Source organism: Natator depressus, chromosome 1, assembly GCF_965152275.1.
Source record: "Natator depressus isolate rNatDep1 chromosome 1, rNatDep2.hap1, whole genome shotgun sequence".
NCBI classification, from domain to species: domain Eukaryota; kingdom Metazoa; phylum Chordata; order Testudines; family Cheloniidae; genus Natator; species Natator depressus.
Genome location: NC_134234.1, coordinates 111788069 through 111808567, shown reverse-complemented (window position 1 = coordinate 111808567; position 20499 = coordinate 111788069). Strand labels below are relative to the sequence as shown.

At 38.7% G+C, this 20499-nt stretch overlaps 1 protein-coding gene across 3 annotated transcripts in view; it reads left to right on the top strand.

The window, feature by feature from the left end:
* The window catches only part of CCDC138 (coiled-coil domain containing 138), a 75928-nt gene that overhangs the window by 160 nt on the left and 55269 nt on the right, over positions 1 to 20499 (top strand). For 2 of the 3 annotated variants that reach the window (XM_074964388.1, XM_074964404.1), the window contains exons 2-9: positions 4680 to 4740; positions 6625 to 6763; positions 9280 to 9404; positions 13442 to 13626; positions 14276 to 14434; positions 17558 to 17677; positions 18843 to 18920; positions 19004 to 19114. In XM_074964388.1, coding sequence (XP_074820489.1) covers positions 4680 to 4740; positions 6625 to 6763; positions 9280 to 9404; positions 13442 to 13626; positions 14276 to 14434; positions 17558 to 17677; positions 18843 to 18920; positions 19004 to 19114 — 978 coding nt within the window. The remainder of the gene's footprint in view (positions 1 to 4679; positions 4741 to 6624; positions 6764 to 9279; positions 9405 to 13441; positions 13627 to 14275; positions 14435 to 17557; positions 17678 to 18842; positions 18921 to 19003; positions 19115 to 20499) is intronic. The other variant, XM_074964397.1, reaches the window with a different exon arrangement.

Below are 20499 nucleotides of genomic sequence, written 5' to 3'. Positions count from 1 at the left end.
GTGAGAGGCGCTGAGGCGGCCAGGGCCGGAGCGGGGCGTGGATGGAGCGAGGCGGGGGACGGGGTGGGAGGGGGGAGCAGGCGAGGCGGGGGGGTGGCCGCTAGGTCGTGAGTTGCTGGGGCGGCCCGGGGGCCGCGCCGAAGATCCAGGCTCCCTGGCAGCGGCGTGTCCCCTCTCCCCCATGCGGAGGCTCCTGGTCGCCGTAATGACCCCCCGAGGCCCCAGCCTCATCTGTGGGGCACGAGGAGGGGTCCCGCCCCCAGCCCGTGGCATTGCGCAAGCTCCCTGCTGCCCCCCGCTGGGGAGCGGTGTTAGTTGCTCAGTTGTCATCCCGAAGTGGCCACCCTGCGCCGAGAGGGAGCGTCCTCCCTCTCTTACTGCTGAACAGTGCATCCCATGAAGTGGGCTGTAGCTCACCAAAGCTCATGCTCAAATAAATTGGTGAGTCTCTAAGGTGCCACAAGTCCTCCTGTCCTTTTTGCAAATACAGACTAACACGGCTGAACATTGGTTACTTCAGAAAGAAAGAAGCGGAGCGTGGGGTCTATTGGCGGGGGGGACATTTACATTAAGGGAATTTAATCCTATGGAGGTTTTGTGTGATGCTCCCTTTAGGTTTTTGTCACACGTAGGGTCTCCCCTCAGGCTTTGGCATGATTGAGTGGTGTGGCATTGGAAACGTGCACCGCCTTGTGTGCTCATTCTCTCTTCGTGGGCCGCTGGTGAAAATAGCAGCGTGTGAAGGAGTGTGTGGAGCACCAGAATCTGCTCAACGCTTTGGGCAGTGAGTGAGCCCTAATGGCTGTGGGACATGAGGCGTAGTCTATATTCTATTTTAGGGTACTCTGTAGCACCCATTACCATATTACCTAAGGACTTACTAAATAAATACTCAAACCCATGTAACAATAAAATGGGAAGTGACTGCTAGTTGCTGACTTGTGACACAGCAACATAAGTGGGTTTTGAGAAGGGATTTGGAGGAGGATCAATTCAGGCAGGTCATTTCATGCATAAGGACAGTGTTGAAGAAAGCAAAAGAACATATGTGGTGGCTGGGTGGGGGGTGGAAAGTGGTAGGAAGAACACGGATAAGGATGACAGACCAGAATAATGAAGGGCCTAGAAGATTAGAAGAAGAACTTGATATTATGGATAGAGCTCTGCAAATTTATATCCGTGGATGCAAATTGGTATACAAGGAGCTGCAGAGCTCTATCGGGAGCTGCAGCAGTGAAAGCAGCAGCCTGGCAGGCCGCCGCTCCCAGGAGCCAGTGCCCCATGCTGGCAGCTCCTCCAGCTTGGCTGTATCACCCCCAGTCCCGCACACCAGGCTCTCCGGCAGCTGTCCCTGGTTGTGCTAGTGCTGTGGGCTGCGCTGGGGGCAGTTCCCAGTAGAGGCCTGCAGTTCCACAGATACCGATTTATATCCGCTGATATTTGCATCCATGAATATAGATTTTGTATCCACACAGGGCTCTAATTATGGAATAGGTGGGATGGAGGGATTGAAAGAGATGGACAATGTGGGTTAGAGTAATGGGCAGTAATAGATAATTCTAGCAGGTGCAGTTTGTATTGGTTGAGGGTGAGGTGGAAAGATATGGTTGTCAGGCCAGAGAGGAGGAAATTGCAGTAATCAAGATAAGAGATTAGGGCCTGGTTGAGAGTTCTAGTTATCTGGACAGAAAGAAGGGTCCGATATTAGAAATGATGTGTAAGAAACTGACAATTTGGAGAGAGCCTGGGAGCAAGAGAGCAGGAAAAGTTGATGTCTGTGAAGTTAAACGTCTAATTGATGGAAAGGATTGTGATGTTACCAACAGTTGACAATAAAGGGGCAGTGGAGAGGGTTGCTGTTGAGCTAGGGCCATATTATAGAGGTGGGGAGAGCTGTAAGTAATATGTTTACTATATTAAGAATGCTTAACACTTTCCATTCTTGGGACCTTTTCTTTGAGGAGCTCACACACCTTTATTGTTTGCCAAAAGCCTTTGATATTTGACCGAGGGAACACCTTCAGGCTACCCATTTACCTTTGCTTTGTCCCATGAAATTCAGTTCAGCTATTGCCAAGATATGAACTATTAAAAATTGACATATCCCTTCTCTCACTTGCATGCCCCAGGAAAAACATTGGCAGTGTGCCCAAGTAATTGAACACACATACATTCTACGTCCAACATCATACCAGAGCGACAATAGCAAGCTGTACTAGCTGAGAGCAGCCAGAGTGGATGGGGCAGGTGGAGAGGAGGGCTCTCCAGACTAAAGACAAATGGGTGGCCCATTCTGCCTCCTTGGAGCATCAGAGTGGGGCAGTAATCAGGCTGGGTTTCTTCACCCCATAAATCCACCTGGATCCACCTCCCCAGTCTCCCTCCCCAACCCCCAGGGCACTACGTGGGACTGGAGCCCTTCCAACTCCTAGGGGAGGATAGAGCAGTTTGGCTCCCCACTGACAATCTCCTGGTTGTACGAGTCCATCCTCCTTCTGGGATAACAACCTTCTGCTGCCTGGTGATGTAGTTCTGTAGCTCAAGTAGTACCAATCCGTGCTGCAACATTGAAGGTTCAGAGTTCAACCTCTGTTTATGATGCCTGTTGGAAAGGGGAGAAATGTTATAGTTGCACATAATATCATTTGTTTTTACTTTTTTTCCTTGAAAAATAACACATGGAGTTGCAAGCAAAAATTACCTTAAAAGAACATTATTGAAGTTGGGAAATGCTAGATTTACAGTTGTCTGTGAAACCTCAGTTCTGCCCCTTTGTGCATATGTGTTATAATTAAGGTTAAGATTCTGTCATGGGTATTTTTAGTAAAAATCAGGGACAGGTCATGGGCAATAAACAAAAATTCATGGAAGCTCGTGACTTGTTCCTGACTTTTACTAAAAATACCCTAGGGCAGGGCAGGGGTAGACAAACAGAGCACTGGTAGGGCAGCGTTATGCTTAAACAAAACACACGAGATCTTTTTACAGGGAAAAAGGCAACATGCTGCATTTATTGAGAATACAGCAATTAGCATATGCTTTTTAGTCACACACACACACACACACACACACCATGCACACAGTCCCACCAGTTGATGTTTATAGTTACCAGTGCAGAGTCTGGATCAATCTAGTGGCCAGCCAAACTGGTCGCAGAGAGGAGCCAGGCTCTGTTGGTTGCGATTTGATGCTCCTGCAGTTGTTGACAAGACGAACCAAAAGCCCCATGGCAAAGCACCCTGTTCTTATAGTCCTTTCTCCTTTTTCTCTGTCTGTGGATTTTGCTGTGTCAGTTTATGACCAGTTACTCCTTAGTGGGTGTTATTTTTTGATGGCCCAAAATACCTCCAGGAGGGTCATCCTGTCTGGTTTCGATTTAATTAATTATTTTGTGTTTTTAGGGTGCCAGCCTTTACATCAGGGTCGTCAGTCTGCCCCTCCTCAACCATGGATGCGCGTTGATGGTTCTCTGGTGTCTTTAAGTCTCTTCAGTTTCTTCACTCCTCCTCCCTTGGCCATCTGGTTTCAGTAATGGCCTTCACACCTTATCTTTTCCTGATGCATGCATTCCTCATTCACACAAACAGTTCTTTACAGAGACCTTCAGAAGGTAACAAATAGCAGTGTTTTATATGAAACAAGAAAGACGACATAAATTAGGCCCTACTAAATTTTGCAACTATCTTTTCTTACATCGGGGCCTAGGGCTTCGAAATTCCTCTAATCTAATTAACATAGATGCAGACAGGATCCTGTCTGTTACTTGCAAGGCATGAATAAAAAGAAAATGGCTAATACTAGTATCCACTATCCTATTAATTTATTCTAATACCTTAATTCTTACTATAAAACATACATTGTATATAATCAAAACATAACCAATTATATAGCATAGTACTGATGGTACAAGACCAAGGGGGCTGACCCAACCCCAGCTGCTGCTCCAGTGGGATGGGGGCTGCTGCTCTGGCGGCCCTGGGGCTGGCAGCTGCTTCAGCTCTGCCCCAGAAGAAGTCACTGAAGTCCTGGAAAGTCATGGAATCTGTGACCTCTGTGGCAGAATTGTATCTGTAGTTATGAAACAGTCTTTGATTACATGATCACGTACTATTTTTTCCACAAGAGCACAGACTGGATGCACAGTAGGGCAGAATGAGGGTTGCAGGAGCCCCCTTAAATCTGGCATTTCTTAACATTCAAGTGCTTGAATTTGCAACCTAATGATACTTTAATGTAAGTTTTTTTAACGTGTATTATTATAGGTTGATGGCAAGACATAAAGTAGGAAATGTTAGAGTGAAAGGCTGAAATGTAGGACTTGATGGAGCTGTTTCTATGGTTACCTAATCTACTTATGCCTATTTACTTGAATGGCTCTTATTACTGATGTATTTGAGGGTCTCTCGAGTTTTTAAAAATAGAAATAATTCTAGCAATCTTTCATTTTTAGTTTATGGGGAAATAGCTTGATTATAGGTTTTTTTGTTTGTTTGTTCGCTTATGTTTGTGTGAGGTTTCACTTACATTTTTGTTTAGCAAAAATCATCCTCTGCTCAAAGCAAACATTTTTTAACAGCAATTCCTTAGTAAAAGCACTATAAACCGTAAACAAATACATTGTAATATACATTATAATGGAATTAAAAATAGTAGGGACTTTTTTTTCTGTTTTCTCTTAGGATTGTCTTTCAGGTTCATTACAGACCAAATGTAAAAAAGGAAGTTCCCTAACATACACAGGTAATACAACAAAAAGGATGTTTTTGGATATCTTTGTTAAAAGGGACATCAATTCAAATGCACTATTCTTTAAATTTATCTTAAGAATTCCTGTGCTTCGGGGGAGTAGTTTTATATTCTCTCCAAGTGTATTTTAAGTAGGCAGACATTGGGTAATGTTTGTGAAACTTGGGCACCAGCCTGGAAGTGTATACATATATATGGATTCTACATGAGTACTCTAGGAAATCTGCTTATGTTGCAGATGCGGGTGGGTTGGCAAGAGAGGAAATGCTAATGTATCTTCCCTGTGAGAAGGAGGGCTGCTGGTAAGGAAGATGTTGGTAAAAAAACAGTATTGCTCCCACGACGTCTAAAAAGAAAGCTCCACTAGCTGTGCATTAAAGAGAAAATTAGTACCAATAACCTTTTGGGGGAGGGGGAAGGTGCAATAGAGGCTTAGGCTGTGTCTACACTGTCACTTTCAGCGCTAAAACTTTTGTTGTTCAGGGGTGCGATAAAGCTTTTCTACACTGCCCACATCACAGTGCTGCCTTGGCCACGCTGTAACTTGGGTAGTGTAGACATTCCCTTACTTTCATCCATAGAATGAAAATCAGCCACATGCGCACCCCACTCATGGTAAGTAGGGTTCTAGTATATGTATGACCATCTTACTATGTATGTTTGAGGAGGTGAGGATTGGCTATTCTTGGGGTGTAGCAGAGGAAAGCATTTGGTTATCACTGGCACATATATGAGAATGGGCTGCCATCAGTTGGATTGTGTGGGATGGAGTATGTCTTGTTGAGAGGGGGTTAGTTTGTGGGAAATTCTTTGAGGTGGGTGGTATTGGGTATGTGGCAATATGTTGCTTTTATAGCCATGTACACAGAGCTATCCTTAGGGGTAGGCTCATGGTGCCCGGTGGTCAAGGAGGCTCTGTGTGGTAGCTTCCCCATGTGGATGCAGGAGTTAGGGGCTGGGGTGCAAGGGGGCACCCACGGGGACAGCGGAAATGGGGGCCGGGGCGCCAAAATACAAGTTCCTCTAGGGCACCATTTTCCCTAAGGCTGGTCTTGCATGTACAGTACATGCAGGTGCCTAGGATTGCTGACTGGAGGAGACACAATTAAACATTTCATGATGCAAATTATTTAAAAAAAAATGAAAACAGGAAACTTAAAATCTTTTTTTTAAAGTTTTAGGTTATATAATCTAAGATATTTATATACATTCACTTTTTAAATGTACAGATATGAACTTAATGGTTACCATGCAGGTTGGGTTCCAGAGAAATGCATGTTGCCATGCTGATGCACATGAAAAGCAAGTAAAAGGCTATGTTGTTCAAACTTCAAATTTGTACGACAATTAGTATATGAATGCAAATTGTAAAACTTCAGGAAGACAGATGTGACTTGAAAACAAAGTTGAAGTTTCTAAAATGTTTTTAGTAACAGAACTAAGCTTTTAAAAAGATTCTCAAAAATGTAATAAGTTGAAAGTTCTTTAAAATTGACTTAATTGTTTTAGAAACACAAGGTGGGTGAGGTAATATCTTTTATTGGACCAACTTCTGTTGGTGAGAGACACAAGCTTTTGAGCTTCCGTAGAACTTTTCTTCAGGTTTAAATTTGTTAGGACTTAGTTATTTTAGTCATCTATAAAACTTTTCAGTTTTAAATTATTATTAAAATACAATTTAGCTAGTATTTTGTATTTCTCTAATTTTAATTCCTTACTTGTCAGAGCTTGTTCTAATATGTTGTGATTCAGGGTTTTGTTCTCTTAAGCAATAACCCTTACAGAGTACAGAATTTATTAGTTAAATCATTCTGGGTTTTTTTAATGTGTGCTTTTCAACTGCAAAATGAAATATTTAATATTTGAATTATTTTATAGGTAACTTGGACAGTTCATCAGATAATTCAGTTATTCCTTTGTCCATAAAATCTTCACAATCAAAAAATACCCACAGTGGAAGAAAGCACTATAGCAAACCTCTTAGTGACTTGTTCAAGAGTTTCAAAAACTTGGATTGGTAAGAGCTGAACCCTCATTCCTTCATCTGTCCTTAGACCCCTTTTTCTTCCTCCCATCCGTCCCTTACCCAAAATCCAAAGAAATCATGAGTTAACCCTTAATACATTATGGGATCCAGTAGCAGGTTGCCATGTGCAAGGCATAGCTTTCACAGTTTTTGTATACTCATACTTTCGTGATCAGTAAGGATCAGCTTCTGTCTGACTAATGTAATAATATGAATAAGGCTGTCAAGTGATTAAAAAAATTAATCGTGATTAATCGCGCTGTTAAACAATAATAGAATAACATTTTAAAACATATTTTTGCATGTTTTCTACATTTTCAAATATATTGATTTCAATTACAACACAGAATACAAAGAACAATGCTCACTTTATATTTATTTTTATTACAAATATTTGCACTGTACATTTTTCAATTTAAAAAAAAAAAAAGTATTTTTCAGTTCACCTAATACAGGTACTGTAGTGCAATCTCTTTATCATGAAAGTTGAACTTACAAATGTAGAATTATATACAAAAAATAACTGCATTTAAAAATAAAACAATGTAAAACTTCAGAGCCTACAAGTCCACTCAGTCCTACATCAGCCAGTCACTCAGACAAACAAGTTTGGTTACAATTTGCAGGGGATAATGCTGCCAGCTTCTTGTTTACAATGTCACCTGAAAGTGAGAACGGGCATTCGCATGGCGCTGTTGTAGCTGGAGTTGCCAGATATTTACATGCCATATACACTAAAGATTCATATGTCCTTTCATGCTTCAACCACTATTCCAGAGAACATGCGTTCTTGTTGATGACATGTTCTGCTCGATAATGATCCAAAGCAGTGCGGACCGACGCATGTTCATTTTCATTATCTGAGTCAGAGTCCACCATCAGAAGGTTGATTTTTTTTTTTTTTTTAAAAATTTTTTTTTTTTTTTGGGTGGTTTGGGTTCTGTAGTTTCTGCATCTGAGTGTTGCTCTTGTAAGACTTTTGAAAGCATGCTCACATCTCGTCTCTCTCAGATTTTTGGATGGCACTTCAGATTCTTAAACCTTGGGTCTAGTGCCATAGCTATTTTTAAAAATCCCACGTTGGTACCTTCTTTGCGTTTTGTCAAATCTGCAGTTAAACTGTTCTTAAAACAAACGTGCTGGGTCATCATCGGAGACTGCTATAACATGACGTATATGGCAGAATGCAGGTAAAACAGAACAGGAGACATACAATTCTCCCCCAAGGAGTTCAGTCACAAATTTAATTAATGCATTATTTTTTTAACGAGCATCATCAGCATGGAAGCATGTTCTCTGGAATGGTGGCTGAAGCATCAAGGGGCATACAAATGTTTAGCATAACTGGCACATAAATACCTTGCAGCACCGGCTACAAAAGTGCCATGCGAATGCCTATTCTCACTCTCAGGTGACATTGTAAATAAGAAGGCAGCAGTATTTCCCATAAATGTAAACAAACTTGTTTGTTTTAGCAATTGGCTGAACAAGAAGTAGGACTGAGTGGATTTGAAGGCTCTAAAGTTTTACATTTGTTTTGTTTTTGAGTGTAGTTATGGAACGAAAAAACCTACATTTATAAGTTACACTTTCACGATAAAGAGGTTGCACTACAGCTCTTGTATGATGTGAATTGAAAAATACTATTTCTTTTATCATTTTTACAGTGCAAATATTTGTAATAAAAATAATATAAAGTGAGCACTGTACCCTTTGTATTCTGTGTTGTAATATAAATCAATATATTTGAAAATGTAGAAAAACATCCAAAATTTTTTAATAAATTTCAATTGCTATTCTATTAACAGTGCAATTCATCACGATTAAATTTTTTAATCATGATTAATTTTTTTGCGTTAATCACGTGAGTTAACTGCAATTAATCGACAGCCCTAAATGTGAACACTGATTTTGGGTAGGGAAGTTCATCCACTTACTTGAGATAACTATATATGTAGGGCTCAGCTAGTGGGATGCAGGGATTAAGATATATAAGGGAGTAAACAAGTGATGAGGAAGGGAAACAGCCAGAGTTAACAAGGTAGTCTTAAATCTATTTAGAAAACTCCAGAGAGTCTTAATGCCCCAACGCACCAAGCTGAAAGAGAACATATATCACACCTTTTATTTTCTTCTCTGGATATGCTGTTTGGAAGAAAAAAAAGTTGTGCTTTGATCTGTTTTAAAAGTGGTTTAGTTGTTGCATGCAAATAAGGATTTATTTATGAAAATAAGATCATTTACTTGTTCCGCGGGTTTTGCTAAGTCATCAATTTCATTCTTTGACTGTAGTTAATATCTTATTTTATAAGTGCTTTTCATTCTGAAGGGATCTCAAAGTACTTTTCAAATTACTGAGCATTGTCTCTTTGCATTCAGTCAAATGTAAATATGCTGGAATGAGAAATAGTTGTATTTGTATGCAAATCTTCTTTACATTACATGCATAACATTTTAGAATGGCACTGAATAATTTCAGATTCGTGTCACCCATTTGTATTTTTTAGCTTTGATGATGAGCTGGATTCGCTCTATGATTCAAGTCAGCTAGAACTAGAGGAAGAGGTCATTGTAAATGTCTCTGCAACTGATGCAATTCCAAATACAGTCACGTACACATATACAGAAACAGGTAATCAGAAAAATATTAAATTCAACTTCAATTTATCACATAACTTTTGACTTGTTTGTATGAAAAATAAAAGCTTTATTCAAGTTTCAACTGAATCTTATTCGTAATACAATTAATAAAACCTGTAATTGAGTAAACTATATTTTAGTTTTGAGATACAATGTTTTAATAGATCTAGTCATAATTGTATTACACCTCTTTCCCAATATAACGCGATCCGATATAACACGAATTCGGATATAACGCGGTAAAGCAAAAATGGTTTTCTGTCTCATCTACAACATAGAGTACTTTTATTCTGTTTAATCCCAGTTTATACATTCAATGATTACCGCGTACATATTCAGTATGTATGTTTTTACAAGCCTGCCTTGGATCAAAAGTCAAAACACAAAGCCGAGCGCATTTACAGCATTTTTAAACTTTCACTCTGATCTTCATTGCATAAAAAAGTCTTGTCTGCAAGTCTTAATTAAAGTTATAACGTTCACAGTTAAAATCCGTTGATAATTTAAAATCATTGAAAGTTTAAATTCGTTTTGCGGACAACAAACCATGTGCGAGGTGGTAGCTAATTTTCAACAACCATTATAATAAAAAACGGCCTTTGTATGTATAACCATGACTAATTTATCAAAAAGGAGAGTTCAGTCTAATTTTGTCGTTGACTAACCTGCTGCCGCCTTGCCAGTTTAAAGTTGTTACAAAACCATCCATGGTCGGCACCTCGGCTCTTAAAATGTGGCTTGTATCAAATTACATACATACAGTACATTGTCTGTACAAATGTGCATGTATGAAAGTGGTGGAACGAATGTGCAACAATGAGAAGTCAGGGTAAACGTATGTTGCCTGCCCATGGTCCCATTAGGCGTTCTCATCTCTCCCGCCTATTTTAATCTCGTTTTTAAATTGTGTGCAGTATAGACTAAGCTTAAGTTGTCTCACTAGTTGTATTTTTGAAACATTGTAACTCTGCGCTGACATTTTCTAAACAATTAAAAAAAATTGTTAGCATTAATATTAAAATACCATTGACGTGATGGCAAGTAGTTCACAGCCACAGAAACGAAAGGCATGGACAGTCAAAGAAAAATTGGAAGCTTTGGACAGACTGAAATCAGGAATGAGCCAAGCGAAGGTCTCAAAAGAACTAGGAGTGGGGGAATCAACATTAAGAGGGTGGATCAAAGATGAGGAAAAATTACAGTCAATGCTAGTTGAACTGGATGAAAGTGAAGGCCTGGAAAGGAAGCGCCTAAAAACTGCCCAGGATAACCAACTAGATAGAGCAGTATTTACGTGGTTTACCCAAGAACACTCTGACGGCACGCCAATTTCCAGTGACGACATAAGGAAACAATCAGAGAAATTGAAGAAGGATCTCTATTTTAGACGCTCGGGCGAGGACGCTTCTGCACATCAAGGTAACGAATTTAAAGCTAGCAGTGGATGGCTTAATCGTTTTAAAAAACGTCATGGCATTCAGCAAGTCACAATTTCAAGAGAGACGTGCGCCGCAGATATAAAAGCTTGCGACGAATACCCACTAAAGTTACAAGAGATCATCATTGAGGGTGGCTATGCTCCGGAGCAAGTCTATAACGGTGATGAAACCGGCTTATGTTACCGTATCTTGCAGGTTAGAACACTTGCTTCTAGGACCAAAGAACAAAAGGCTGAAGGTTTTAAGGTGATAAGAGAGAGTGACAACACTTTTCTGCATGAATAAAGCCGGGTCACATAAACTTAAATCTCTGTGCATAGGCAAATCCAGGTCACCTAGGGCTTTTCACCATAAGAACATGGATTTGCTTTCATTAATTTATCACCATTCAAAAAATGCCTGGATGACATCGGATATTTTCGAGGAATGGTTTAATAAATATTTTGTACCAGCTGTCTGGAGCCACCTACGCAGACAAAACCTGGAGCCAAAGGCATTGCTCCTACTTGACAACTGTCCCGCCCACCCCACATTTGAGACCTTAACCAGCAAAGACAGGAAGATAAGGGTGAGCTACTTTCCTAAGAACACGACATCCAAAATACAGCCCTTCGATCAAGGCATTATAGCCACATTTAAAGTGAACTATCGTAAAGCTTTAGTAAAGAAAATTGTTGAGGACAACAGTAGCATAATGGATGTAATCAAGAAATTGAATTTGCTGGATGTATTTAAATTAGGCGAGACAGCCTGGCTAGGAATCACTCCGTCAATGATAGAGAAATGTTGGCATCGTGGTCTCAAAAGTGCTTTTGTTACTGAAAGCGACGACAACCAAAATGAGGAAGAAGACAAAGATGAGAACAACTTTGAAGGTTTTATGGAAGAAGAGGCCATGGATGCAGAAGAAGACTACAGGGAACTTATGGCTCAAAATGGGATAGCTGATGTTCAAGAGTGGATGGAGGTGGATGCTATGTGTCCAACCTATGAACGACTTACAGATGTAGATATAGTTCATAATGTTGCCCTTCAACCACCTGATGCCTCAGAAAATGTGTCTAACCCTGAGGACGAAGAACCCTCGGAGCCACCGCCCAAAGCTGCTGATGAGGTTCTAGGGTTAGAGATTGGTCTTAAGTGGCTAGAAAGCCAGGATGTGGATAGACTGCAAATACTACAGTTAAAATCCATAATTGACCTGGCAAAGAAGAAGGCTCGCAGTAGCATGAAGCAACAAAGTATAACAAGTTTTTTTTTTTAATTAAAAAAAATTTTAAGTGGTGCATCTTAAATAAGAGAGCATCTTGTACACCAAAAAAAGGTATTTACCATTTTATCAATGTCTTTAAAACGTGATTACTTTACCTTTTTTAGCTTCATTTTAACCTTTTCTATAAGTAAAAACTCTCATCTCCAAAATGTTTTCAAACTATTTAATAGTTAACAGTTCATATTACTTAGCCAACTATGTTATACGTAGATTAAGTGACAGTGGCCCATGCTCCTATTTGCTAACATACCAAAATCCTTTTTTACAACAATTTATAAGGATGTGTAATTAAAAGCGTTTTCTGATATTTTATGTGAATTTTGCATTTTCCTAAGCATTACACGCAGACCAAACGATTGATGTATGATGAAACCTAGCCCACATGGTTGTATTTAGCATTGTTTAGTACCTGTGTTGTTAATACACTGTATCTTTTAAGTAAGCTTATAAAATAATTGTTGTAATTAAAGAAAGGAGCTACAATTTAACCATTGTAGAACAGATTTATTTACTGCATGCACTGTGTTAGTTCTAACAAAAATGATTTGCTGACTGTTAACGGAAATGCTCAAGGCCAAAGCAAGTTCAATATAACACGGTTTCACCTATGACGCGGTAAGATTTTTTTGCTCTCAAGGACTGCGTTGTATCGGGGTAGAGGTGTATATATAAACAAGACACATTCTTTTCTGAAAGATTGGCCTTTTTAAGTCTCCTGCAATGCAGTTCTGATTATTGTACATTATGGATCAAGAAATAGAGAAAAAGAAAAGCCAGCCATTATTAACACAGTATTTTCAGTTTTATAAAATGAAACATTTTCAATGTTAAGAATAGGTGGTCTGATTAAATAAGACTGTTCCAAGACATTATTTGACTTCCACATAAAAACAGCTCTCATAATGTTCCTTCATTTTCTCCTACCATCACCAAAAGAACCAGTTAAAGCACTGAGAAATAGTGCTTAATAGATATATTGTGCCTTCAGTCTGCGCGCAGATCTTCTAGTGATGTCTATTGGACTTCTGTGTGTAGGGTGAGGGCATAATTTATGTATAAAACTGTACTGATCAGAAAACTAATAATAATGGGCCAAAATGAATCACAGGAAATAGATGATAAAGGTTTTGAACAAATACTCATAGTGCCTCAGGAGATACTCAGACTAACTTTTTACTTTAGTATCTAGTATACTGCTATTTAATCACAAAAGCCTAAAATGTGTTTCTGCCTTAATGTAACAATAACTGGTCATCTAATTTATTATTCTAAAGTACAGGAATAATTTTTATAAAATGTGTTCTTTTCATTTCTTAGATGTCACCCTACCATCCAATTTGGCTCCAAACACAGAAACTTGTAGTGATCATGATATCAGTAGTGGTCTGGTTAGGAAGACTGCGAGCAAGCCTGAAACTCAAGTATTGAGTGGTCGAAGATTAATACCATCTCACATCAACCAGATTTATGATGAGCTATATGTCATACATCAGAAACTGCAGGTAGGAACTGGAAATGACTTTAGAGTATTACTAGATAATTTTCCTCAGAAACTCAAGATTAGTGAATATTCAAAAACTTCTAACGTATTAACATATTAAGTCTGTCACACTCCACTTCCCTTACTAACTTTCTTCTCCCAACAATTACATATTGTTTTTTTTTTAAAGCTGCTCTCCGTATCATTCTACAGTATAATGTAAGCCACTGCATTGCAAGAGACTGTAACAACTTGTCCGATGAGGCAGTGTTGTCTTGTGGATAGAGGAGGGGGCTTGAAATTATCAGATAAAAGGCAATGTATTACAATTACTAGTATTAACCAAAAATTTCAGATCTAGGTGCCTAGAGTCAAGCTTCTAAACCCTGCTTATCTAAGTTGAAGTGGCCTGATTTTCAGAGGCCGAACAATCCTGTCCCCGATGGGAGTCAGTTGGATCACTGTGTTGAGGTGCTGAAAGTAGTCTGCTTTCAGCATTGTGTCCCAGTACACTAAAGCGGTGCTTATACTCAGTGAACCATACATGCAATCTGTTATATACATTTCCATAAAACTGAAAGTATCCCTGGCAAAATGACTGTATTTCAATACAAGTTCTAATAATTTCATTTTTTATAATTTTTTAAAGTTGTCCATTTTTTCTGACACAGCAAGAAAATTCAGCACAGCAGGAGTATGCTCTGCAACTTGAGAAACGAGAACATTTTTTAGTTGAAAGAGAAGCATTGCTTTTCAGACATGAAGCTGCTTTGACTAAGATAAGAGGTGTTGAAGAGGAAGTTCATGCAAAATTTCAGATTATAAAGGAGGTACAATAACTTGTATTAGAATTATTTTCTTGGGCAAATATCGTTATCTGGGGCAAGCCATTTCACTGATTTCTTCAGACCCTCAGTTTCATCACCTGTAAAATGGAGATAATCCTCAGTTTTGTAAAGAGCTTTGAGGTCCTCAGATGAAAGGTTGATATATAAGGGTAAAGTAATATTGCTATGTATTTTGGTTATTAATAGTTGCTTTCTCAGAAAGATGAGTGTAACAGTCTGGTTCAGGGGTTGCCTTTGGTTGTGTACCAGTATTAAATTGTTTGTGGTGAAAAAAATTTCCCTGGAACCTAACCCCCTCATTTACATTAAGTCTTATGGGGAAATTGGATTTGCTTATCATCGTTTCGCTTAAAGTCGCATTTTTCAGGAACGTAACTACAGCGTTAAGTGAGGAGTTCCTGTATTACAGTTCTTTGAAGGGGTCAACAAACATGTGGACAAGGGGGATCCAGTGGACACAGTGTACTTAGATTTCCAGAAAGCCTTTGACAAGATCCCTCACCAAAGGCTCTTACGTAAATTAAGTTGTCAAGGGATAAGAGGGAAGATCCTTTCATGGATTGAGAACTGGTTAAAAGACTGGGAACAAAGAGTAGGAATAAATGGTAAATTTTCAGAATGGAGAGGGGGTAAACTAGTGGTGTTCCCCAAGGGTGAGTCCTAGGACCAATCCTATTGAACTTATTCATAAATGATCTAGAGAAAGGGGTAAACAGTGAGGTGGCAAAGTTTGCAGATGACACTAAACTGCTCAAGATAGTTAAGACCAAAGCAGATTGTGAAGAACTTCAAAAAAATCTCACAGAACTAAGTGATCGGGCAACAAAATGGCAAGTGAAATTTAATGTGGATAAATGTAAAGTAATGCGCATTGGAAAAAATAACCCCAACTATACGTACAATATGATGGGGCTAATTTAGCTACAACTAATCAGGAGAAAGATCTTGGTGTCATCATGGATAGTTCTCTGAAGAAGTCCACACAGTGTGCAGCGGCAGTCAAAAAAGCAAACAGGATGTTAGGAATCATTAAAAAGGGGATAGAGAATAAGACTAAGAATATCTTATTGCCCTTCTGTAAATCCATGGTACACCCACATCTTGAATACTGCGTACAGATGTGGTCCCCTCATCTCAAAAAAGATATATTGGCATTAGAAAAGGTACAGAAAAGGGCAACTAAAATGATTCGGGGTTTGGAACGGGTCCCATATGAGGCGAGATTAAAGAAGCTAGGACCTTTCAGCTTGGAAAAGAGGAGACTAAGCGGGGATATGATAGAGGTATATAAAACCATGAGTGGTGAGGAGAAAGTGAATAAGGAAAAGTTATTTACTTGTTCCCATAATATAAGAACTAGGGGCCAGCAAATGAAATTAATGGGCAGCAGGTTTAAAACAAATAAAAGGAAGTTCTTCACACAGCGCACAGTCAACCTGTGGAACTCCTTGCCTGAGGAGGTTGTGAAGGCTAGGACTATAGCAGGATTTAAAAGAGAACTGGATAAATTCATTGAGGTTAAGTCCTTTAATAGCTATTAGCCAGGATGGGTAAGGAATGATGTCCCTAGCCTCTGTTTGTCAGAGGGTGGAGCTGGATGGCAGGAGAGAGGTCACTTGATCATTACCTGTTCTGTTGGCATTGGCCACTGTCGGTAGACAGGATACTGGATGGACCTTTGGTCTGATCCAGTATGGCCATTCTTATGTTCTTAAGTTCATGATTTTCTTTGAAGTTCTGTGGTTCCCTGCCAGCATGGCTATTCTACTTTAACAATGTCTTGCAGGCAACTGGGTTTCTTTTCAGTTAAGAAGGTAAGTTATATTTTTTGAGACTAGCTCTGTGCCATTTGATCGGTTGGAATTCTTTTTTTTTATACTGTCTCCAGGATGGAACTTCTGCGGTTACGTGCCAGAGCATTCCGGCTAAAGGCTTTTGTTGCTTGTGTTTGTTTTCTATGCCTATATGTCACATTCAGAGATTTCAGCTTTTTAGATGCTGTATAAGACATGTTTTTCAGCTTGGCTTTATTGGAGAGTGAAAGCAGGGCTAGAAAAATTTAGCAGACGCTTACTGAAATTTTACCAAACTCTTGACTGTTAGCTGAAGACTAGTACAAAAGATGGTAATTCTCAGATTAAGGCAAATTCTCTCTTCTTTCTCCTACCCATATTTGTCACATCTGCTGGGAAAGGAGAGACTTTTGGCATTTTCACCAGTGTTGTCTCTGTCTACTTTGGCACGTCATTTTAAGTATCAAACTTGGCTAGTAGGTATGTGAGAAATTTGAAGCCCCCCGAGGTCCTCTGGCTGCTGGGAAAAAAGGAGCATTCTCTCTCTGCTTCACTTTCATACTCTACAGCCCCTTGGTTGTTGCAATGAGGTGTCTCTGCTACTCTGCTCCTCAGCCTCCATTTTGGAGTTCTCTGCTTCAATGCATGTCTCTGCTGCTGCTCATAACTGTCAATCAGTAGTAGAGAGAAAATGACTGACCTCTCAGTTTCACTGCTACCCACTTTTCTAATTTATATCAAAATAGTAAAACGAAGTATTGCATAAATTTGTAGCAATTCCAGTTCAGCTTCCCAAGTACAAGAAAAACTTCATTGCAGGCTGCTGAGGTGCTTTATACCATTAGGAATATTTGCTGCACTGGAGGGGAAGATTTTGATATCTTTGTGACTAAGGTCCATAGTATTTCCTTACAAATAATTAGTGTAAAAATCAGTTTCTCCTTTTTTTCCCCCTCCCATGTTAACCTGTTTTTCCACCCATTTTATTTATGGAATTGATTCTTTGGACACACATGTAAATGAGATGATCTGATGATATGATACATACATTTTATAGTGAATTTAAAAAGGGATATGACCTCCTCAAAAACAGTCAGCAGGCCTGCTATTGCTCACAACCACATTGTAATGATTATTCTTTTTGATGTACAGGACACTCCTGATTTTCAAAAGATCATGGGCACAAAGTGCAGGCACACTTAGGCATGTAAAATTGCATACCTGACCCTTTAAAAATTAGACCCAGTGTTTTAACATAGTGATTGCAGAAGTTGTTTCTAGTTGGTATATCATTAATCATATTTTTCTATAGCAACACGGGGCAGAAGTTAAACAGCTGTCAGAAACCTTGAAAGAGAAGACTAAAGAAAGCAAGAGGCTCAAATCATCATTTGACACCTTGAAGGAAATGAATGACTCTTTAAAAAAGCAGGCAAGATCCATTTTCATACCTATTCAAGAAAAATTGTAAATATTAGAAATCAATTTAAATTATTTTTGGAAAGTTGGCTGATTGTATTTGCAGTCTTATTAAACAAGATTCATATAATTGAGCAGAAATGACTCTTGTTCCTTTCCTACAACTTGGTTTTTCTTTTAACTGGTTGGTGTCTTTTTTTTTTTTTTTTTTATAATCTCAAATACGGTAAAGTTTGAATTACTCTTCTAAATAGCCAGCAACAAGTCACTCATAAGAAAAGAAACATTTCAATATCCTGCCAAGGAAATTGAGACACTAGGGTAGATAGCCTTCTAAAATTCAGAATGCAGCCCTGATCTAGTTAATAGCATGGGCAAACCTTCGTGTATTCCATAATGTTATTGAATCTATCCTAGCAAGTGATTTGTGCTCCATGCTGCAGAGGAAGGCTAAAACCCCCAAGCTCCCTGCCAGTCTGGCATGAGGGGACAATGCCTTCCAGACTCTACATATGGTGATCAGTTTGACTCTGAGCGTGTGAGCAAGAACCAACCAGTCAAGCATCTGAAAGAGAATTCTCAGTTCCGTTTCAGAGCACCAGTGTGAGTTTGTGTGTTGTGTACAGTTCTGTAGTTCTACATAATTGCTGCAGTCTGACTTTATTCTACCATGGAGATGCTTGTCCAGAGAGAGACAGCTCTACAAAAATTAGTTATGTGGATAGTGCTTTGAAGCTGTAAACATACCTATAATTGTCACTGTGCACTCATTAATATAATGCATAGAGCTATGCACACAGGTAATTTCAAATTAATTGTATATGTCCTCTTCAGAAAATCTCATTCTTGAAGGTATGGTTTCTGTATTTGGGTGTGGCTGTATGTAATGTGAGCCCAGTGTTTGGCTTGCAAGTTGAATTCTCAATTCACAGGACATAGCTTATTATACATTACACTGAACAGTTAGCAAAGCTCTGACTACTGGCTCATTTTATAAAGAGGTAAATGATCTTCTTCGCTGTTGCTTTGCTCACATTAAGAGCAGATAAACTTGCACTTTAATAAATCTAGATGCCTATAACTAATGATTTTTGAACAACCTTTATATGAAGTAAAGAATGAGTTTAAACTTGTTTTGAGTCCACAAATATTTTAAACATATTTTCTGATTCTTTTAGTTAAGTGATGTAAGTGAGCAGAACAAGAAGATGGAAGTTCAAGCAAGAAAAGTACAAGCACGTTTAGAGAATTTACAAGTAAGACTAACAGTTTTTCCTTATTACTTCTTCCCTTGTAAGAAACAAGTCAAATGTAATTTATTTAATATATCCTGTTGCAGAGGAAGCATGAATTTTTAACAATACAGAAATCTAAAGATGTTTCTCAAGCAATGCAAGAAATTAAATCTGTGAAGCAGGAAAAAATGGCAACAACATCAAAAATTTGTAAGGTAAGGCATAAACAAGGAGGAAAGGAAACTTCTATTTTAATTAAAGGATATTAGATGTTGGAGTATCTTTCCAGAACACCCACTTTTGCTATGTCTTCAGGAAACTAGTGACATCATTTACTCATGTCATGTATTTATGATATGAGTGTGAACTACTCAGTTATGCTGAGGAAAGGGGTTAAAGTGTTCAGGGCATAAGAATAGTGCAATTGGATTGCATTGGGGAAAATGTAGTGTGTTTAACTGGAAAAATAATTACATTTAAATTGTCACTAAAAAGAAGTGCACTTATTGTCATCCTAATCACCTTTCTTTTATGTTGTATCTCATCCCCCCTCTTTTAATCTGTCCATCTTTTTAAATTGTATGTCTGTTTCTTCCACTATGTTTGGAAAGTTCTTAACACATTTTGATTACTGTCACAGTGTAAATAATATCTCTCTGTGTACAGCTTTCTGTAATTAACTGAAAAGAAAAACGGGTAAATGATGTCAGATATAGGAAGATTAACTTGTAAGCCATAGGTAATTATGCTCTTAGTGCTTATAGTAGAAAAAGCCTCTAGTGAAGGAAAAAGTGAGTAAATGCTGACATGTTTCATACATGATTGCAATATGATCACCTTCCTTCCTTCTGTCTTGAAACATTCTGTTTTGCTTTTGTGAAATAATATTTCTTATCTCAGTGTTGTCCTATTTAATAGTGTGCCTTCTGTCTGTATTCTACCATTATATCCCTTCTGGTAATTATGAAATCTAGCAATAAAATTACTTGGAATATTGCTTGAAATATTATACACAACTTTCTCTTTCATTTAAGGGAACTAGATTTTTCCCTCTGAGGGCTGACCCTAGAAACTTCCTGAATGCATCTGCTTTTTTTCCTGACAAGCCTAAAATAATTTGTTCCACTTTGGGATTCTTAGTTAATGTATTGGAGAAGGCGAATTGGGGGGTCCATTCTTCTGAAGTCTTGGTTTTAATTCTTTGAACTTATTCATTATTGGAATGAACATTATTCAGTTGTAGTTAATGCGGTAAATTTTAATGGCAGTGGGCTACATACAAGAAAGTGACATGAATCTAACATTTCCCACATAAAAATTACCACATGTTGACAATACCTGTGAAATATGCAGTTGTCTTTCACATTCTCCTCACATTCTTATGGCCAAAGTTGTAAAATGGACCCATTCTGTGCATGAAGATGTTTTTCTAGGACTTTATATAAATTTTGTACCTGTGCGTTTTCTGCCAACCAATAATCACCACAAATAATGGCCTAAACTCCTAATTTTTCTCAGGCATGGCACCATCCTACTCCAAATACATATAATAAAATGCTAAAACTGTTTTCATATTCTGACACATCAATCTGTTTTCTTT